This window comes from Cupressus sempervirens, chromosome 11 (assembly GCF_028749045.1).
Source record: "Cupressus sempervirens isolate cs-2001-9-10 chromosome 11, ASM2874904v1, whole genome shotgun sequence".
In the NCBI taxonomy this organism is placed as follows: Eukaryota; Viridiplantae; Streptophyta; class Pinopsida; order Cupressales; family Cupressaceae; genus Cupressus; species Cupressus sempervirens.
Window position 1 is genome coordinate 275905677 of NC_143128.1, and position 18166 is coordinate 275923842.

At 34.8% G+C, this 18166-nt stretch overlaps 1 protein-coding gene across 7 annotated transcripts in view; it reads right to left on the reverse strand.

The window, feature by feature from the left end:
• The window catches only part of LOC149529182 (putative LRR receptor-like serine/threonine-protein kinase At1g56140), a 329200-nt gene that overhangs the window by 145852 nt on the left and 165182 nt on the right, over positions 1–18166 (reverse strand). For all 7 annotated transcript variants that reach the window (XM_089809254.1, XM_089809255.1, XM_089809250.1 and 4 more), the window contains 5 exons: positions 9843–9914; positions 9657–9728; positions 7998–8069; positions 7779–7850; positions 7613–7684 (listed from right to left, as the gene is read on the reverse strand). In XM_089809254.1, the coding sequence (XP_089665380.1) occupies positions 7613–7684; positions 7779–7850; positions 7998–8069; positions 9657–9728; positions 9843–9914 (360 nt within the window). The remainder of the gene's footprint in view (positions 1–7612; positions 7685–7778; positions 7851–7997; positions 8070–9656; positions 9729–9842; positions 9915–18166) is intronic.

An 18166-nucleotide genomic window follows, 5' to 3' on the forward strand; every position in this document is an offset into this window, starting at 1 on the left:
AGGAGTTATGCGATGTAGATTCATGCCATAGTAATGTTCATTTACATGTGGACATTGAGTCATGTATGCAACAAGTGATAGCAGACGACCTTCATTTAGATGATATGGATACTAGTATTATGGGCACATTTGATGATTTCTATGAGGATGTTTCATGGTGAAATGAGTCTTAAATAATCATGTCAAATATTGAGTAATGACTCAGAGTTGTCATGGTATGATGATACGTCCTAACATCATGTTTTACAAAGACTTACAGTTGAGGAGGAAGAAGAGATTTGCGAGGAGTTGCATATAGCACAAGCTTCCACTTCAGATGAGTTGTTTGCAAAGGTACCCAGTAGCAGTACCTCCTTGATGGGCATGTGCAAGGTTGCTAGCACACATAATATTAGTGATCATGTGGTGGTCAGTGAGGATATAGTTTCCTATAATAGTGTAATTAGTGAATCAGAGAGCTTACGTAGTAGCCAAGGTATGCAAAGACATCATGTGACTAGACAACTGAAGGTGAGCAATAGTAATATTTTTTCAGTTCTTCAGCATTATGATACTATTTGGATAACATTAGTTACATTTGGTTGGGGTGTTCCCATGTCAAATGAGCACGATGGTAGTTTTGTTTCCCTAGCAGAGATTCATTGACTCCGAGACATTTGCAAGATCATAAAGTATAATTATTTATAGTCGGTAATTGACACAGATAATCTTCTTGAGTGGGGTAGCACTTATTATGAGGCATTGTCATCAATAGCACATGTTATGGGTATTTCACCCATGAACTTAAGGTGACTTATGGGGTGTTGGACAGCACGCAGCTGGCTCTCTCAGAGTCACAACTAGAAGCGGTCATGGAGTTGGAGCATGTATAGTCTACACCAACCCCAGATCCAATTCAGCTACATATAGCGATGGTTGGTGATGAATTGAGTTCCATGAAAAGGGATGATGGATGTGATGAGGATGTAGTTACATCCATAGACGAGTGCATTAGTAAAGGACTACAAAAAACTTCTTGTTGTACCAAGTCCCCCAATAGTTAGCACACTAATAGATGATGTGGAACATGTTATTGAGAGTCTTGATGTGACAATAGTGGATTCTTCAAAGAGTTGTGTGCCATTTCCTAACACTACTCCCTCTTCTTCACAAGACTTGGGCAGGGTATAATTTTGATTTAGAGACAAGCTCTTGTGGAGATTTGTTCCCTTTTTCCATAAGAAAACCTATTACTTTATCTCGTGGAGCTGATAGAGATAGACAATTGGAAGTTCCACAGTTTTAGAGGGCTCGAATGTGGGTTTTAGGGGAGCAAGTTAATGCTTCATATAATTTCTACTGCAGAGAATCATTTATGGAGTATCTGCTTAAGATTTCAGAATTGCAAAAGGGACTATTTCAGAATTGTAGAGACTTTGACTATAATGCTTTCCACGGGGATTTTGCGTTTGGGCTTGCTAAGAGGGTTGCCTAGGATCTTGTCTAACTAGTTGCTCAAAGATACAGAATGGAGCCATCTCTTGGTTATTGATTTGATGATGATGAACCTCTAACAAAGATCGGAGTATTTTATTACAACTACACAGTGAGGAGTGCTTGTCATTTCTCTTTTAACCCATAAGTAGATGACTAGTTTCGTGCAAGTGTGGATTGGCTCCAAATTCATACCATCTGCAGTTGATGGGTGTCATGTCCCCATTTTGGAGGCAATTTGATTTAATTAATTTAATTAATTAGGTTGTCCAAAATAATGAATATTTTATGAGGATGACTAATTAATTATTTTAATTAAATAAATAAGTGGTATTAAATTAATTATTTATAAAGTTATCAAATAAATAAATATTAAAAGGTAACTTTATATTTAATTAATTTAATAAAGTGACTTGAATTATAAAATATTTTATAAAGTCACTAATAGATAAAATAAAATAATGTTCTAGAAGCTTCTGGAGAAAGTGGAGAAAAAGAATAAATAGGCACCCCGAGACTTCATTCTAATCATCCAGATTTGTTGTTGTTGATGTTGATGTTTGTTGATGTGCATTGTGGAGCCTAAGGTTTCTGCAATAGTCACAACTGGCCATTGAGAACGAAAACTCTCAATTGGTACGCAATTTTGAGGGTGTGAAATATCACTTGAATTATTGCAGCTGGGAGGAAGATACTTCAGTCTTCTATTTATGCTACATTGAGAAAAAATATTTGTGGCCATTGAGAACGAAAACTCTCAATTGGTACGCGATATTGAGGGTGTGAAATATCACTTGAATTATTGCAGCTGGGAGGAAGATACTTCAGTCTTCTATTTGTGCTACATTGAGAAAAAATATTTGAGTACAAAAAGCAGGCCAAAAAAGCAGTTCAAAAAAGCAAGCCGAAAAAGCAGTTCGAAAAAAGCAGGCCAAAAAAGCAATCCGAAAAAAGCAGGCCGAAAAAGCAAGTCCGGAAAAGCAATCCGAAAAAGCAAATTCGAAAAAGCAAAGAAAATTATTACAGCCATCTACAATCAGGGGCGGCAGCTAGAGAGGCACGACTTGGGCACTTGAGGAGGTTATTTTCTGTTCAGTGGTATTGCAATACATCTATTCTCTAAGGCGACTTCATATGCTAGGTCTGATATGTATTTTCATAGTTGCCTTTCACTATAGAGTGCTATTGTAACTGTCATTCATTAATAGATACATTTTTACATTTATCACAATGGTATCAGCAATCCATGGCTTTAGTTGTATTTAATCATGCATGTGTTTAGCGTACTGCTGTAGGGGAGTATTGAAGTTAGATATTTAGAATTGCATTAGTTTTCACTGGCAATTGTAGGTGCATATTATTTTACCAGCAATCATCATATTTTGATATCTTTGTAAATGCCAAAAGTCTTGGCTAACTTAGTATGAATATTGTATTGGATACTCATTCTCAATCAAGGAGATACAATTGTTGGTTATTAATAGTTGTCTTTGAGCATTAATATATCATTTCTTATCAACCAGTTAGCTTGCATACCAACTATTTGTTAAAATACCAGTTGGCTGTAGGTGATCATTTTCATGATTAGAACTCATATATGCATTCACTATTGCCAAAATTAGTTGCATATTTATGTTAGGTTATTGTTTAGACAATTTGGAGTCTTTTGTAAGCATTCTCTTTGAGGCAAATCCAAACAAGAATCATTGCAGCAATCTGAAAAGTTATATCAGTCATATGGCCCCTTGTATGCAAAGTGTTTGACAAAATTCTTCGAGCCTTCAATCAGCATTTTAAGGTCGGAATTGAGCAGGACCATTACATGGGGTTAGTTGATAAAACTTAGCAGGGGGCTACTTGTAAAGCCATCATGTCCATAACAGTTTTGCAAAGATGGATATTTGGTTTTAATACAGACGCTTTTGGGAGTACTAGTTATTGTTGCACAAATAGACTTCATACTCATGGAAGATTAGTAGGGTGTGTAGGGAGTTCAAATTTAGCAGACGATATCGGATATCCATTTTTCCTTGTTATGGATGGATGTGATTTTTGTCTCTACTGGGATCCAGTTGCAGATAAGATTGGCACTGTAGATTGGGTGAGTCATCATTGTTGGTATGGAGATAGCTTTGTGGATAGTGTTATCATCACAGGAGGTTACAGGTGATGCCAAGGACATTATACTTATTTATCCTAAGGATCTGAGTGGGTCATTTTGGTTCTTTGATTCCTATGATTGCTTGAGGACAAACAATCTTGGGAAAGGAGGACTAGAATGTCCCCCTTTTTAGCATGACCACGATAGTGGATGGATTTAGCCTATTACTGGGTCCTTGTAGGCTAATCCTGGTGATTAAAGAACCTTGTCGAGGGTTATGACTCCGTTTAATGGGACTTACTATTTGTAGCATGTGAATGGATGGTTCTTATGAGCTCAAATGAGTAGTTGAATGACACTTTTCGGTTTTGTTTTTAGCTTCTAGTTTGGGCTCTGGAATATCGGAGGTACTGTCTATTTTTAGCAAAGTAACAAGAATCGGAATCGGATCGGAATCGGCAAGGCTGAATCAAATCGTGAATCGGCCATGAATCGGAATCGAATCGGCCATGAATCGGAAAATTTAAAAAACCCTTGAAATTTAGTGAGTAACTTATTTCATAAATCCTTTATCGCTGATTCGATTCACCGATTCACAAAAAATCGTTTGGCTTGAATCGAATCGCCAAATCGCGTGAATCGCATGAATCGCCGTGATTCTTGGAACTATGATTTTTAGTGAGTCACCCCATCAGGTTCATTCATCATCTTTCTTCATCAAGACCACTCATGTGCTATCAGATTTTGATATTGATGCTTTCTTAGTCAATTTCACAAGATAGGTGAACTATGATTTTTATTTAATTAAATAAGTTAAGGTTTTTATTTTTGTTTGTACTGCATATTGGTCACCTTAGTGTCATAGCTCATTGAAACCGGGTTAAAAAGTTTTAAAACTTGGGCATAGGAAATAATGACCTCGTGTGTCAAAATATCATAATATTGATGAAAAGGTCATTTTTAGAGCCAAAGGGAGTTAATAAATTAAAATTATATTATTTAAATATTTGCCTTAAATTATATGATTCAAACATATGCCTAAATATGAAGAAAAGGGCATCTAAGTGAAACGTGTTCTCATGAAGACTCTTGGTGTTGAGTGTGAAGAAGTCTTTGCATTAAAATGTTATAGATATAATGCCTTGCAAGGATCGAACTATTCCATTATGCATTGTTTATGTAATGAAGAATGAATCACAAGCATTTGGCATTCAATTGGAGCAAATGGTGAATTGTCTTCAACCTATTTCAGCACTTTGAGTTGGATTTTATGCCAATGAATTGTGTTTGTTATCTGATCAACTAAATGCAAACCGATCTGGTTTGGAGAGGTTAATTGAGTAAAGAATTACTCTGATTTTGCTGCACATAATTGTGACAAATGATGGGTACATCAGGCATTCATATTCCCACCATAATACTTAGTATTGGATGCCATTTGAATTCACATTGAAGGGCTGCAATCATCAGTACAGAAGCAGCATTGGAAATTTTGCTGGCTGCGATCTCTAATTTGGAGCAGCATTTCTTGGCATAGAGCTGCGATTGATCTTCAGAAGGAAGTGTTTGAACCTATAGAGGTTTCATTTGTTGTTAAAGTCGCTTTCAACATCAACAAGGAACCCAACATTGGATATCTACAATTGTCAGGTTCTCTATTTAACAAGTTGATTGCATATTGCTTTGGCATTTGTAAATACTTACAAGTTTCATTAATAAGAATAAAAGTTGGTGTGCAATTTGTGATAGTTTTCAATTTTATGTGCATTGTTATCTTGCAATCTAAAAATTACAAAAGAGTCATATATTTTCAAAAAAAACTACAACATAAACTTCCAAATCACAAAAAAAAATTCTTCAGCAAAGAATGGGAGTGAACCAGCAGGGTTCATTACATTGACAAACTATAACAAACTTAATAAATAATTAGTAAATGCATCCTATGATGCAATATTCTTAACAATTATCACACAACTTGCTGAAAATCTCTTGAAATGAGGCAACTTCTACATATGACATGGCTAGTTGAAGTGGTACTATAAATCAATTAGCGCTTGAACTCATTTTTCCATCTATACATATTAAACTTAGTTTTTGATATGTATAAGATGGAAATCCATAATATGCTATAAAACTTTAGCAATATATGTGTTTTTGAAGAGAAGTTTAAAAATTTAAGTATTTTAAAATGTTTGATAAAATTTCTGAGTTATTGTTGAGTTTTTCCACAAGCTTTTGTCATGTCCCAAGTTTTTAAATTTTCTGCGCTTTTTGAGTCCAATTTTTTCAAATACGATTTAATGATTTTCATTTGAATTGTCCTAGACATGTATGAAATATGGCATGGCTTTTAAATTTTGGACTATCAATTGACATTTATATTCATCACTAACACTAACCTATGATGAAATATCATACTATCAAATGAATTTAGAATTTTGTATAAAAATATTTAACACATACTAATACAGCAAATCCCAAACATAACATTCCCAAGAAGAAACTTTTTTGGCTTACTGGCATATCAGAACCCTAAACCCATACCCAATTGTGAAGTCCCCAATTTAGCAGGTTCTAGGAGCACAGGTATGTCAGGCCGGCATCACGACCCTCATCAGCTGACACTTGGTTTTGAGGGTCTCTGTTTGTGCAACTTACTATTTATAGTAAGCTAGGAGAGTGGGTTTCCATTTTTGGCACTGCAGTAGTGACACCTTGAGTCCAGACTATATCAGTCTTTCATTGAGCTTTGATAATATGATCCATATTGGAGGTTATTGATCAAGCTTGTCTTTATTAAATTACTTTATGAGTTTATTGCTCTAATTGAATGGTGTGTTGGAGAAGGCCCTTTAGTGAAAAGTGTGCACAAGAAGACTCTAGCCATAGAGTTGTAAAGGAGTTATTATATTTTAAAAGTTGAATATGCTTCCAAAATGCAAAATTATAAAATAAATGAAAAGTGTTATGAGGAAGGCTCTTAAGTGGAAAGTGTGAGCTTTAAGCCTTAGCATTAAAGGTTATAAATAGAATGCTTGGCAAAGGATTGTCTTATCTGATTATGCATTTATGTTTTTGATGGACTGTAGAAGCTTCAAGAGTTTGGCATTAAATGTTGGGAAATTAGGGATTTCCACCATTCAAATAGCACTTTGAAGTGGCCATAATTGCCAATGAATTGTGTATGCGTTGTTCTGATTTACTGACTGAGTTCAATCCATGCTGGAAGGCATTGAGCTGAGAATCAATTATTATATTGGCTGTAAATTCGTTGGAGAAGGTACGCCCTTAGCAGGGGCATATATTTCTGCATTTCAAAGGAGCATTTGATGATAAATAATAAAGACCTGTGACCACTGTTAATGGAGTTGTGTTGAGCTTGCAAGAAGCAGTTTTCCTGAGTATTGGCAGTGATTCAACATAATTGGCTGCACTCAGCTTCAAACTGTTGGCGTGGGCTTATACTGGTTGCAGCAAATTTGTTTTTCATTGCTACAAGATCTAACATGGAAATCTGCACACAAGGTTCCTGCATTTAAATTAAAGTTGATGCGTACTGTTTACAATTGTAATTATTTTGCAAGTAGTACTATAGCAATAAAGTGGAGTTGAGTTGTTATCCTTTCTTCTTTGCATTTCAAGTTGGCATTTCTATAAATTTGAAAAAAAAGCATATAATCTCAAAAACACAAAACAAAATATAGAACTTCAAAACAAAATAGTGACTTCTATTGCATAAATTCGAAGTGAGCCAGCAAGGCTCATTACACCAATCGTGTACTAGAACCAACAACTTAGCTTATGCAAAAGATAGTCTATCTCTGTATATTACATAGAACATAACTGAGTAGTGTAGTTATTTTCTGCCTACATAAGGTTTACTGGAAGAAAGCAGTCTAATTGATCTTCTGAATGTAACGAATCTACAGATGCCGTATCTGCATTTTCCTATTTATCAAAGAACGAAAAATGGGAATCATAAATAAAGGATAAGAAGGAACAAATAAAATAAAGTGGCATAATGCAACATTATCTCACAAGTGCTGCAGTTTACTTAATTCTGTAACATATGAAGGAACTATGCCAGAAATCTGATTGTTTCTCAGGACTCTGCACAATGCACAGCACGTTAGTAAATGCTATGTAGTAAACAGAGAAAAAAAAAATAGATAAATTTCCATAAGATTCAAAATATTTTACTTACAGTTGAGTTAAGTTCTTCAAGCCTTGTAAGAAGGTCAATGATGTGACACCTGAAGTTAAGTCAGTTATTCTCCTGCTTGAACAAAAATACACAAATTGGCTTTAAAAATGGAATCATAAGTCCAATGTTTTATTTAATTTACAAGTTTACATTTGAATACCATATCAACAACAAAAACAGGATGAGCAAACACAAAAATTAGAATAGATTAATGCATACATAGTTTTCAAAGAGGTTAAGTTGGAGAAGCTTGAAGGAATTGGACCCTGGAGAGCAGTTCCCTGAAGTCTCCTGCATAAGTAATTGGTTAATGTTAATATTATAACTTTGATATTCATAATGGTCTGACTGTGCAGATCGCACAAGTATCTTCTCTTATCAAATATTATTTTAAATGGCTATTAATACTTCAACCAGGCATGATCAGTGATCCTTGGTAAATAATTGTTTGTTAGTCATTAAACATTAACTACTTTGTTATTGTTTGTTAAACATGAAACAACCTACTAAGCGCCGATCTTGAGGGAGTACTGTGGGCCGACCTAGATAGGGTCATGTCCCTTTAAGGGACATAACCTTTGGCTATGGTATATAGGGTGTGTGAAGTTGTAGTTAAAGTACACACAATTCGAACACCAAGTCTGCTCCTTTAAGCAACTCTGCCATGAACGAATGCTCGCTGTGATAAAACATATTTTCAGAAGAACAATTAATATTATCATTTCATTTTCAAGGTCTAATACTAAGGACGATCAGACCAGCGAGAACATTAAGATATTATCTTAGATCTGAAATTTAGAATTTGCAGAAACTTTACAGTTAACATATATACTCAAATCTATACAATAGAAAAAGATTGGAAATCAAATAGTAAGCAAGAGAAGAGAAATTTAAACACTAATGATATATCTTACTAAAAAATTCACAAGTGGAGGTGAGAACTGTTTCTTCTATGCCCTCCTGTAGGAAGCTTTTATTTTAAAATGCAGTGACTCCTTACTATAATATGAGAATGCAATTTTCTGATTCAGTAGTATTGCTACCTCAGTGAAATCAATCTAAACCTAGTTCTCACATTAACTAAAAGCTCTAAGTTATATGTTCCATGAAAAAATTATTAATATTGTGACAAGATGCAGACAAAATGTTAGGTATAATAAGTTATTACAAACCAACATTTTAAATTGCTAATACTTCTATAACAATTTTTTCGCAATCGATGTAAGAAATAAGTAAATCTAAAATTCCTTGGTATAGATTCAAGAACCATCACCAAGAGACCTTGTATTTAAACTGTCATAAGGTATGCGTGCACAAGGTAAGTTTGTAGTTTTGTACAATAAAAGTTATATTAAGAACAGTATGTGTGAATGTATGGTATATGCACAGGTAGACCAAGTATTTTAAAGTGTTTGGCACCCTCTGCCAGTTTTACATTACAGGAATTGCTTAGTTGGATCATGCAGCAGAGAACAAGATTCATAACTTCATGGTTAATGCACAAAAATAAGTCGATGAGAACTCTACTATCTATAGAAAAATGCCAATGAATTTGTCCATCAAGACACTAGTATCACAGTCACACACAAACACCTTTCTGTCTTTTTCTGTATGTATCATACAACAGCAAATTTCTATTGTGATATTAGCGTTATAGCTTCTCTACTGTTGCAACAGAGGCCACAAGGTCAATTTGATGGGAAATAGTCATTAAAAATCAGACTACTGTGAACACACACATCTGCACATGCATATGTTTATTTAATGAAGATATCTACCAATGAGTGTACACTGGACTGACACATATGAGTGATTTCCAAATCCTTGATTTCAACTTAAAACAATAAATTCTGAATAATGCAGAAAAAGGTATCTTACAATTCAGTTAGATCAGTCCAAGTCCCAATGAAATCAGGTATTGCACCTGAAAATAGATTATCAGATGCCCATCTGCAAGCCAAAACAAAAATAAGGATGTCTACCCTTGAACAGGTGGAACATGTTAAATCAATTGCAAGTCTAACGAAAGAACACAGGCTGTGAAGATTTATAGCAGAATCTCACACTGTCTTCAATTTTTTAAGATTTCGGAAAGTGCTTGGGATCTCTCCAGTTATTCCGGCACTATCAATATACCTGTTCAGCCAACAAGATTATTCTTATAGTCAAATATCATCCGCCACATCATCAAAAATACACTTATTTTATATGGTAAACAAATTTTAGGAGTTACTGATAAAAATAGATTTCCCTAAAAAATATAAGTGGGGAAATGTTGTCATGGATTGAGATTCAACCATGAACACACATTTATATGGTAAGGGATCTCCCAGTTAAATTGCAATGATTACATTCTTAAAAATAGTTTCATCATAAGATAATCTATTCCAAAATTAGTTTGATTATTTCTACAATCAAGTTATGATATACCTGTCTTAAAAGCCATGACTTCCTGAGATGGCATAAACTTGCACAAAGCATACATGGAAAACTGAGGAATTTCCTGCATAATTGTGGACTGCTTTGCAATAACCAAAAATAAACTTCCACAAATGCATGCTCTATAGCTTGATAGTCAAAAATAAATGTATACTGGTAAAAACATCAGACACGCAACCTTGTTTCCCACCTTCCACTTGGACATGACTTTTACAAACTATGTAGCTTTGAAAAACATCTACAGGCCAAATGAAAAGTTATCCTTTCTTTGTATCACCATCCCCACATCAGAGTATTATAGAACTGAACATAAGTGTTAGACAAATCTTTTTGAGAACAAGAAGTTTAAATACTTGATTTCATGGGGCCAAAAATATTAGTGCAAAGAGCTTTCACAAATATCAGAGTAGGAATGACTTGTGTTGAAATACAGTTTTCTTTCTACCAATAAATTGCTGAGAAACAATATCAGATCATTCTCTAGGTTATTAATGTGGGATGTTGGAGCTACATGTTTTCTCAACTGCCAGAAGAAAGATGTGATTTTGAGCTACAAACTGAGCCGTGGCTTCCTCCATGTAAATTGCAAGTTTCTTAACTAAACAGACAAAAAATAACAGAAGAGTATAGCACAATAAAAAAGCAACACTAATATATTACGTGTCTAAAAACCTTGTATCATGGTAGTATCATGTCCACACACTACCCATTGTGACATGGGTCATGGGCAATGGATTTAATCTGTTGCTAACTGAGGACAAAGGAGTATGAGTGAATCTGTTAAATATTCTTGGTCTCCTCAGCAACATAAACAACAGATAAAAACCAGTATAGATGGATTCTATGAGAGCTCTTATGGCGTGACTTTTTCACCTTGCAAAAGGCACACAGTTCTTATAGACTCTTCCAATGTGTATTCTAACCATTATCCTACTTCCACTCAATTGCTAATTGGTTATTATGATGAGGTAGAAAAATATTGTTCTTAGGAGTTAAATGTATCCAACCTTGAATCAAACAGCTTCTTGAGGAGTATTGCTCGAATTTGGTCTTTGATTCCTACAATGAGTGATGAAGAGAGATGCTTCTATGAAAGGAAGTTATTCAGCACACTACCAAGTTTCTTTGGGCTGGGACTGAACAACTGCTAGAGGATAGAAATGGAAAACAAGATATTTGGTCTCAGCTTCAAAAATCAGACAAAGTCGGATCCTTCCCATGCTAAAAGGCAGGGATCAACAGGCGATTTAGAATCTTTACTCTGGAAATTTTAATACAAAGCAAGATAAGCCAAAATAAAGGTGTACCTTTGATGAATTCATAATGTGATGTGCCCTCTAAATTTTACCTCCAATATCTATATAAAAAACTTAAGGCCCACTTAATCCTTGTTTTTAAAATTATTTTTGTAATCTCTCAAAGGATCAACTTCATTTCTAGAGATTTTTTAAGGCTTCTATCAAATGAACGTTGATCCTTTATGCAACACCATGGATACCATCAAGCACATTCCTTGTGAGGTGGACATGGTATGAGAAGTGCTTTTATCTAAAGGGGTAGAGCGTGAATGGTTGGAAGCTTCTTTGAAAGAAATGAAGAATTTTGATCGCTAGGAATTTATCATCCAATTTTTTCATTTTTGCTGCTTCTGCATCATTTCAATGAAATTGAGCTTCCATTAACTTCATTCATTCTCAAATGTCAGACTCAAGCATGTCTTTCTAAAAACAAATTTTATAATATTGTGGGGAATATTTTCTTGGGTGGTCATGCTTTTAGGAATAAAGAATCCTAGTGTAATATATCAATATTATGTGACCTTTATCTTCCTTGATTACATTCATAAAATATTGAACTATCTCAATGAGGTTTTAGAAAAAATTATTTTGTGCCAAGATTATGTCAAATATTCAAATGGACTCATATATATAACATACACTTCAAGCCTCCTAAATGTTTCTCATAATGTAGTGAAAGTACAACTTTAGTCAATATAGAAGATATGGGATTCATAAAATTGTCATATGCATAGGCATTTTTATAAGGTCCTTATTTATAAAATGGGTTGATGTGGTTTTCAAATGTTTTTTTCTTGTATAATTTCTTTTTACCAGACATGAAGAATACACATTTCAATACTTCTGATCAAATTGTGTGATCCATAATGACTGAATGAAAATATAAGTCTTGCTTGATGGGCAAAAATGACCCACCTTCATGGCCAAACCAAAGATGGAAACTCATACAAGTGAATTTTATCAGTTATTCGGGCACTCCTTTCAGAACTTTACTCACTTTGGCTGAACAATGTTAGTGAATATTGTATTTTTCTTAATTAAGCTAAATGATGTGAAACAACCTTGATTTTCCCTAGCTGAAAGGTTACTACTACTAATAAGTTTATAGAAACAGATATATGATCTACTCATTGTTCTCTTCTATAATATCCCACACCCAGGATATTGGTTACCTAACTTCTAACAAATAATTTTCCAGAATATAAAAAGATAATGCATGCATGAAGTCAGATGTAAAGCCAGTAAATCAACCAACAAATGCTCATGAATGAACTTCATAGTTGTTATTGCATTATTAAAATAGCAATACAATATCCAAATATTCAAATCCAATCTTAAATACAGTTATACAGTCACGTTGGAAAACTCGGAAAGAACTTGTAAACACAATGGTGAATTGTGTCTTGAAGCCACTCCAAGCTGAACCAGGTTAATGTCCGATCAATTTAAAAGAGCCTGAAGGTTTCCATCCTTCGAATCTTGTGAAAGAAATTGTAACTTCTCAATTCCTCCAAGAGAAATCAGAAATCGGATCCAAAATCAAAACATAAACCAACCCTACCCAAAATGAATCTCCTTCCTTCTTTTAAAGCATTGAGCTATGACTCCTTAGTTTCCACTCCTATCCCTTGTCTTCTTGCAAAATTATAACTCAAATTTAATATAATTTTGGCTTGGCCTGATAATTCCTTAATGCCCCAAAAAGGGGGACATTGCATGCCTCGCCGAGGATGAAGGTTGGAGAATCTGTATTTTATTTACAAAAAAAATTGGTAAAAGAATCCCAGTGTCTGTTATGGCTTCGGTTGCAACCCAACCATCAAGAGCTCAGATTGGACCTTTGGCTCTGACCCAATACTCAACTTTGCCTAAAAGATCAAGAGAATGCTTTACTAAGTTTGCTGGAGATAAAATCCCAGACCCAGAGCATCATATTAAAGCATTTATTGTTGCTTGTGGAATTCTGGGAGTGCAAGAACATGTGTTGGTGAGATTGTTTGTTGAAAGCCTCATTAGAAATGTTCCAAAACGGTTTCAGAATTTGAAATATGGATGTACTACCACCGGAATGATTTAAAGGTAAAATTTCCTGAAAGATTTAAGCTTGTGGTTAATACTTATGAATCGTTGCTTAGTTTCTTTCAAATACACTATAATATCCCTATTTAGGATAACTAGGAAATATGGGAAAGTACTTTAATTCCTCAGAATTACAATATATAAGTGTAATGATCTCTTCTTGTATTACATATGGAAGTGTAAATATGCAATGATATATAATATCATATTGCTTATATTATTGTTTATAGCAGTGTTACATGGGGACTCGCACCCCCCTCCCAAACCTTGGAGTACCCGTCCCCGAGATGTCCCTGCACCGAGTACTCACGTACCAGAGTACCCCCACCTCCACCATTCCACAACCATGCTGCTGCTGGAATGGGGACTTCAATTTCTATTTGATTTTTGATTTTTGAATGTTCCTATTAGGTATGTAGTATGTTACTAGGTTGAATGTTCAATGGTTCTAATTCATGTTGCAATTTTTCTATGTTCAAGTATTTAAATATGCTACGCTCTACTGAAACATTATTTCATTAAAAGCATTTCAAGTTCTATATGCATACTATACAACACCCCTCCCTGCCCCATCCTTCCCTTGCTGATGTGCCCCCACCGTCCCCTGCCAAACCGAAAATGAGGCCCATTATCCCCTCGTCCCGACATCCTGTCGTCCCAATGCACCCCAATACCGGTGTAACATTGGTTTATAGTGATATTGTTTTGTGTCTGATTTTGATATATAAATTTGCAGCAATATGGTTGTATATTTGATGATGAATCTGATATGTGTTCTCCTTTCTTATTGAGACTGAGTTATCTCCCTTTGGATCTGTGTCCCCTCATCAGCTTATCACTTCCTTCTTCACTCCAATTACCACTCCTAGAGAAATCAAGCAGTGTGGGAACCCACCCACTGTTACACCAAATCATTGAGACCACGCAAAATCACATACATATACACCATCAGCAACAATGGTCCTCCTCTCTCTAGCGACAGGTTCAGACTTCCCTGCACATGGACAGTTATCCTTTGATTTTCAGCTACTTTTCGGTGACAACGAACTGCTAGTTATTTCATGGTTTTGTGGTGTTGTTTGTCTTTCTTGCTTCTTCCTTGATTGGTTTCCTTTTTCTTGGACACCGTTTGGTGGTCCTAATTGTAGTGCCTCTCCCATTTGAATTCTATAGGTCATTTGGAAGGATGCAACTTTTCTGCTCCCACTTTGTGAGTGATTTTGTTAGGATGCATGAGTGGTCTACACCCTGCGGTGATTTGATTATGTTATTATATCAGTAGCTTGATTACGTTTATGCCTGATTTATGAGATTATGATGTATTAAAGAGTTTCACTAAGGATTGTGCCAGTGCTTACCTGGATCGATATGGCATCATGATGTTGTTCTGTGATTACCTGAGTTGTGAACAGTAGGTTCACTGTGTATTACTTGTCCTATTGCACTTGACTAGGTTCCTACAGCCATGTTGACTCATGTGTTTGACCATGTTGACTGATATGTTTATGGTGTCATTTATGTTGTGAAGTAATTGTTATAACTTCCATTATTGAATGCTTAAAATAATTAGAAAATGAGATACCTATATTAGATTAATGGATTGTTGTGCTACAAATATCCATCTTGTTCCTTTCAATAGACTTCTGTGAATGGGTTATTTAATTGGCTTATTTAAATGATTATTTATATCAGGCTAATTAGATGCTTTATTACGTGATTACGCATAATTGATGTTTCGGCTATTAAATATTGTGCATCTACACTTGATTGTGTCTGTTTGTTATGCAGGAATTATATCCCCAACAATGGCACATGGAGTTAGTGATTTCGACCTTTCACGTTGAGCCAATATCATTCCTGTATGAGCGATCCATCCTTATATTGATTATTTTAACCCTTTGGTAATTGATAAATCTAGATTCATAATGCATTACGTGATTAGATCCATAAGTGTGTTGGTGCATTTAAGACACCACACTTCTCATGGCAAATTATTTAATAAAAAATTTAATTTGTGTATTAAAAGGATTTTGATTATTTGATTTAATTTATTTTATTGTCGATTGATTTGTCGTAGTTGAATTCCAATTTAATTGAAAATGTCTGTTTTAATTTGGGAAACGGCCAATTAGTTTTGTTGTCAATCAAGATTGCGCCATAGCAAGATGCAGAATCTAGCCATCCTGTTGAAACATGGAAACTCTCTTGAGTGGTGGGTTGTCCTAAAACAAGAGATGAATCTCCGAAAGGTAGGCCAATTCCTAAATAGTGATCACCTAAAACCTAAATCATATGCGAGATAAGGGATGAGAAGTGAATGACAAATAATAAACACTAACCTAAATGAGGTGATACACCGATGATTTTGAATGTAACTTTAATCAAATCAACACAAATTATGCAAGACACAATTGATTCACAATGCTCAGACAAACACGCAACTACAAAAGTGATTCTATGCAAGGACCGGAATCTTTTGCTTCGAAAAGAAAACCTAAGCTTTACCAATTTTCTACAAAAAGAACAATGGACACAAACAAAAGACCTGTAATCACACGTATCAAGATTCAAATTTGCAATAAGGAATTTAACTTAAATGAAGGACGAACACAAAATGAAAGTAAAGAATCCACAATATTGCATGAGAATCAATGAGAAGGAACCGCTGAATCTATATAACCAATGTTGAAAAACCTTTGCTACAAATTGCTCTTACAATCAATTCCAAATCTGTAATGCGCAAAAATATGAATCCAAAAGAAGATACCTCATAATGAGGTGAATGTTCAATAAATAGAGCTCATAACCCTAATTCGGATTTAGAGATCATGCCAAAAAAAAAAAAGTCAAAAATGATACGAATTATGAAGAAGCCTCTGAAAACTACTCTCAACCACTTGTCCAACTGATAGATAACTGGAAAACTGCCTCTAGCTCCTCAAAATCATGCATAAAACCCTAACTCGAATCTCACAAGTAACCCAAAAATATGGCATGTAAAACTCCTCAAAAATATGCAAAGTATGCATAAAACAAGCTCCCATAACGAACTATATGCACAATTGGCCTTAAATGCTCCATAAATCGCCAAAAATAGCATTAAAGTGCTCTATCACTGCATGAAAATCTCAAATTGTCCTTAGCCTCCAAAAATAGCTCCATATTTGACTCCAAAGTCTAGAGTTCAACTTGTGAGTTTGAAAATAGACACTAAACTTCTACCCTTGCATTTAGGCATTAAGAATTTGAAACTCGACTTAACTCCCTGTTTTTATTATTATTATTGCATTTAACTTAACATTAACAAATTGATTTATAAATATCAACCTATTAACATTAAGTACATGATTGATGCAAATAATAATTATTTATTTATTTATTTTATTTTGTCTAGAGTATTAACTATTAATCAATCAATTGTTAAATCAATTAATTTCATAATAATTCCTATTTATATATTTTAGAACAAAATAAAACTTAAAACTATTTAATAACATAAAAAGAACTTCAATGAGTATAGTTTTAATATGTTTAATAAATAATTTTAACTTCACCTTCTAAGGGCCGACCCGAAATTATATCAAATGAGGCTTAAGGGTTTTCAAAAGGCAAAACAAAGGTGAAAGTCATTCATTCGATGCATTTTTTTGAAGGGGAAGAAAGAAAGGGAAGAAGGGCGGAACCCTAGCCGCCATGTCTACTCTTCCTGCAATTTTCTTCTTGTTGGACGCCATGCTTTTGTTGTTCATTTTCTTGTTATCCACGAGTTCCATTTTTGTTGTTCAATCTGTGAGAGTTCTTGGGGTTTTCTTCATTGTATGGCTTTGTTGGACGCCATATCAGCTGGGTGACATGCTTTTCCTTGCTGGCTTCTGCTAGCTGTGGATGCCAAATTTCTTCTTGCTTTGGCTACAGATTTATGAGGTTTGGACTCCATTCTTGCTATGTTGAACACCATGTTTCTTGGTTTTCTCTTTGATTTGTATGGTCGCTTCTTTCATGGCTGGCTCTGTTAGATTCTATTCTTGTTGGATCTTCTCATCTCTCCTAGCCGTGATTCATTGATATAATCCTCATGATGTTGGACGTTTGGCATTGTTCAAACCGTGGCTGATGCTATGAGTCTCTTTGGTTCTTCATGGCTCTTTCATTCTGTTCACGGGTTTCTGGGCTGACATAATGCCGTGAGATAATTACCTGCTGGTTATGGACGCCATGTTTGGATATTTCTGGCAACTCTTCTTACTGTGACTGCTATATGATACAAGTATTTGCTGGTGAAATCATGAGAGTTTTTGTTATGCTGTTGATGGCATGAGCTATTTCATGGACGGATCTGTTGGGATTTAGACTCCATGTTGTGAGATTTATTAGTATTTGCTAGCCGTCTCTTCTTTTTGCTGATTTGGACGCCATTTCTTCTAATTACAGTCGTGAGTTCTTTATTTTTACTATTATATCAGTTTGTAAATTGCTGTAGATGAATGCTCATTGCTGTAATACCTCCATTTTATGATATTCTTTGCTGAAAGTTACACAGTTTTATTCAGTTTTATGAAATTTATGAAATCT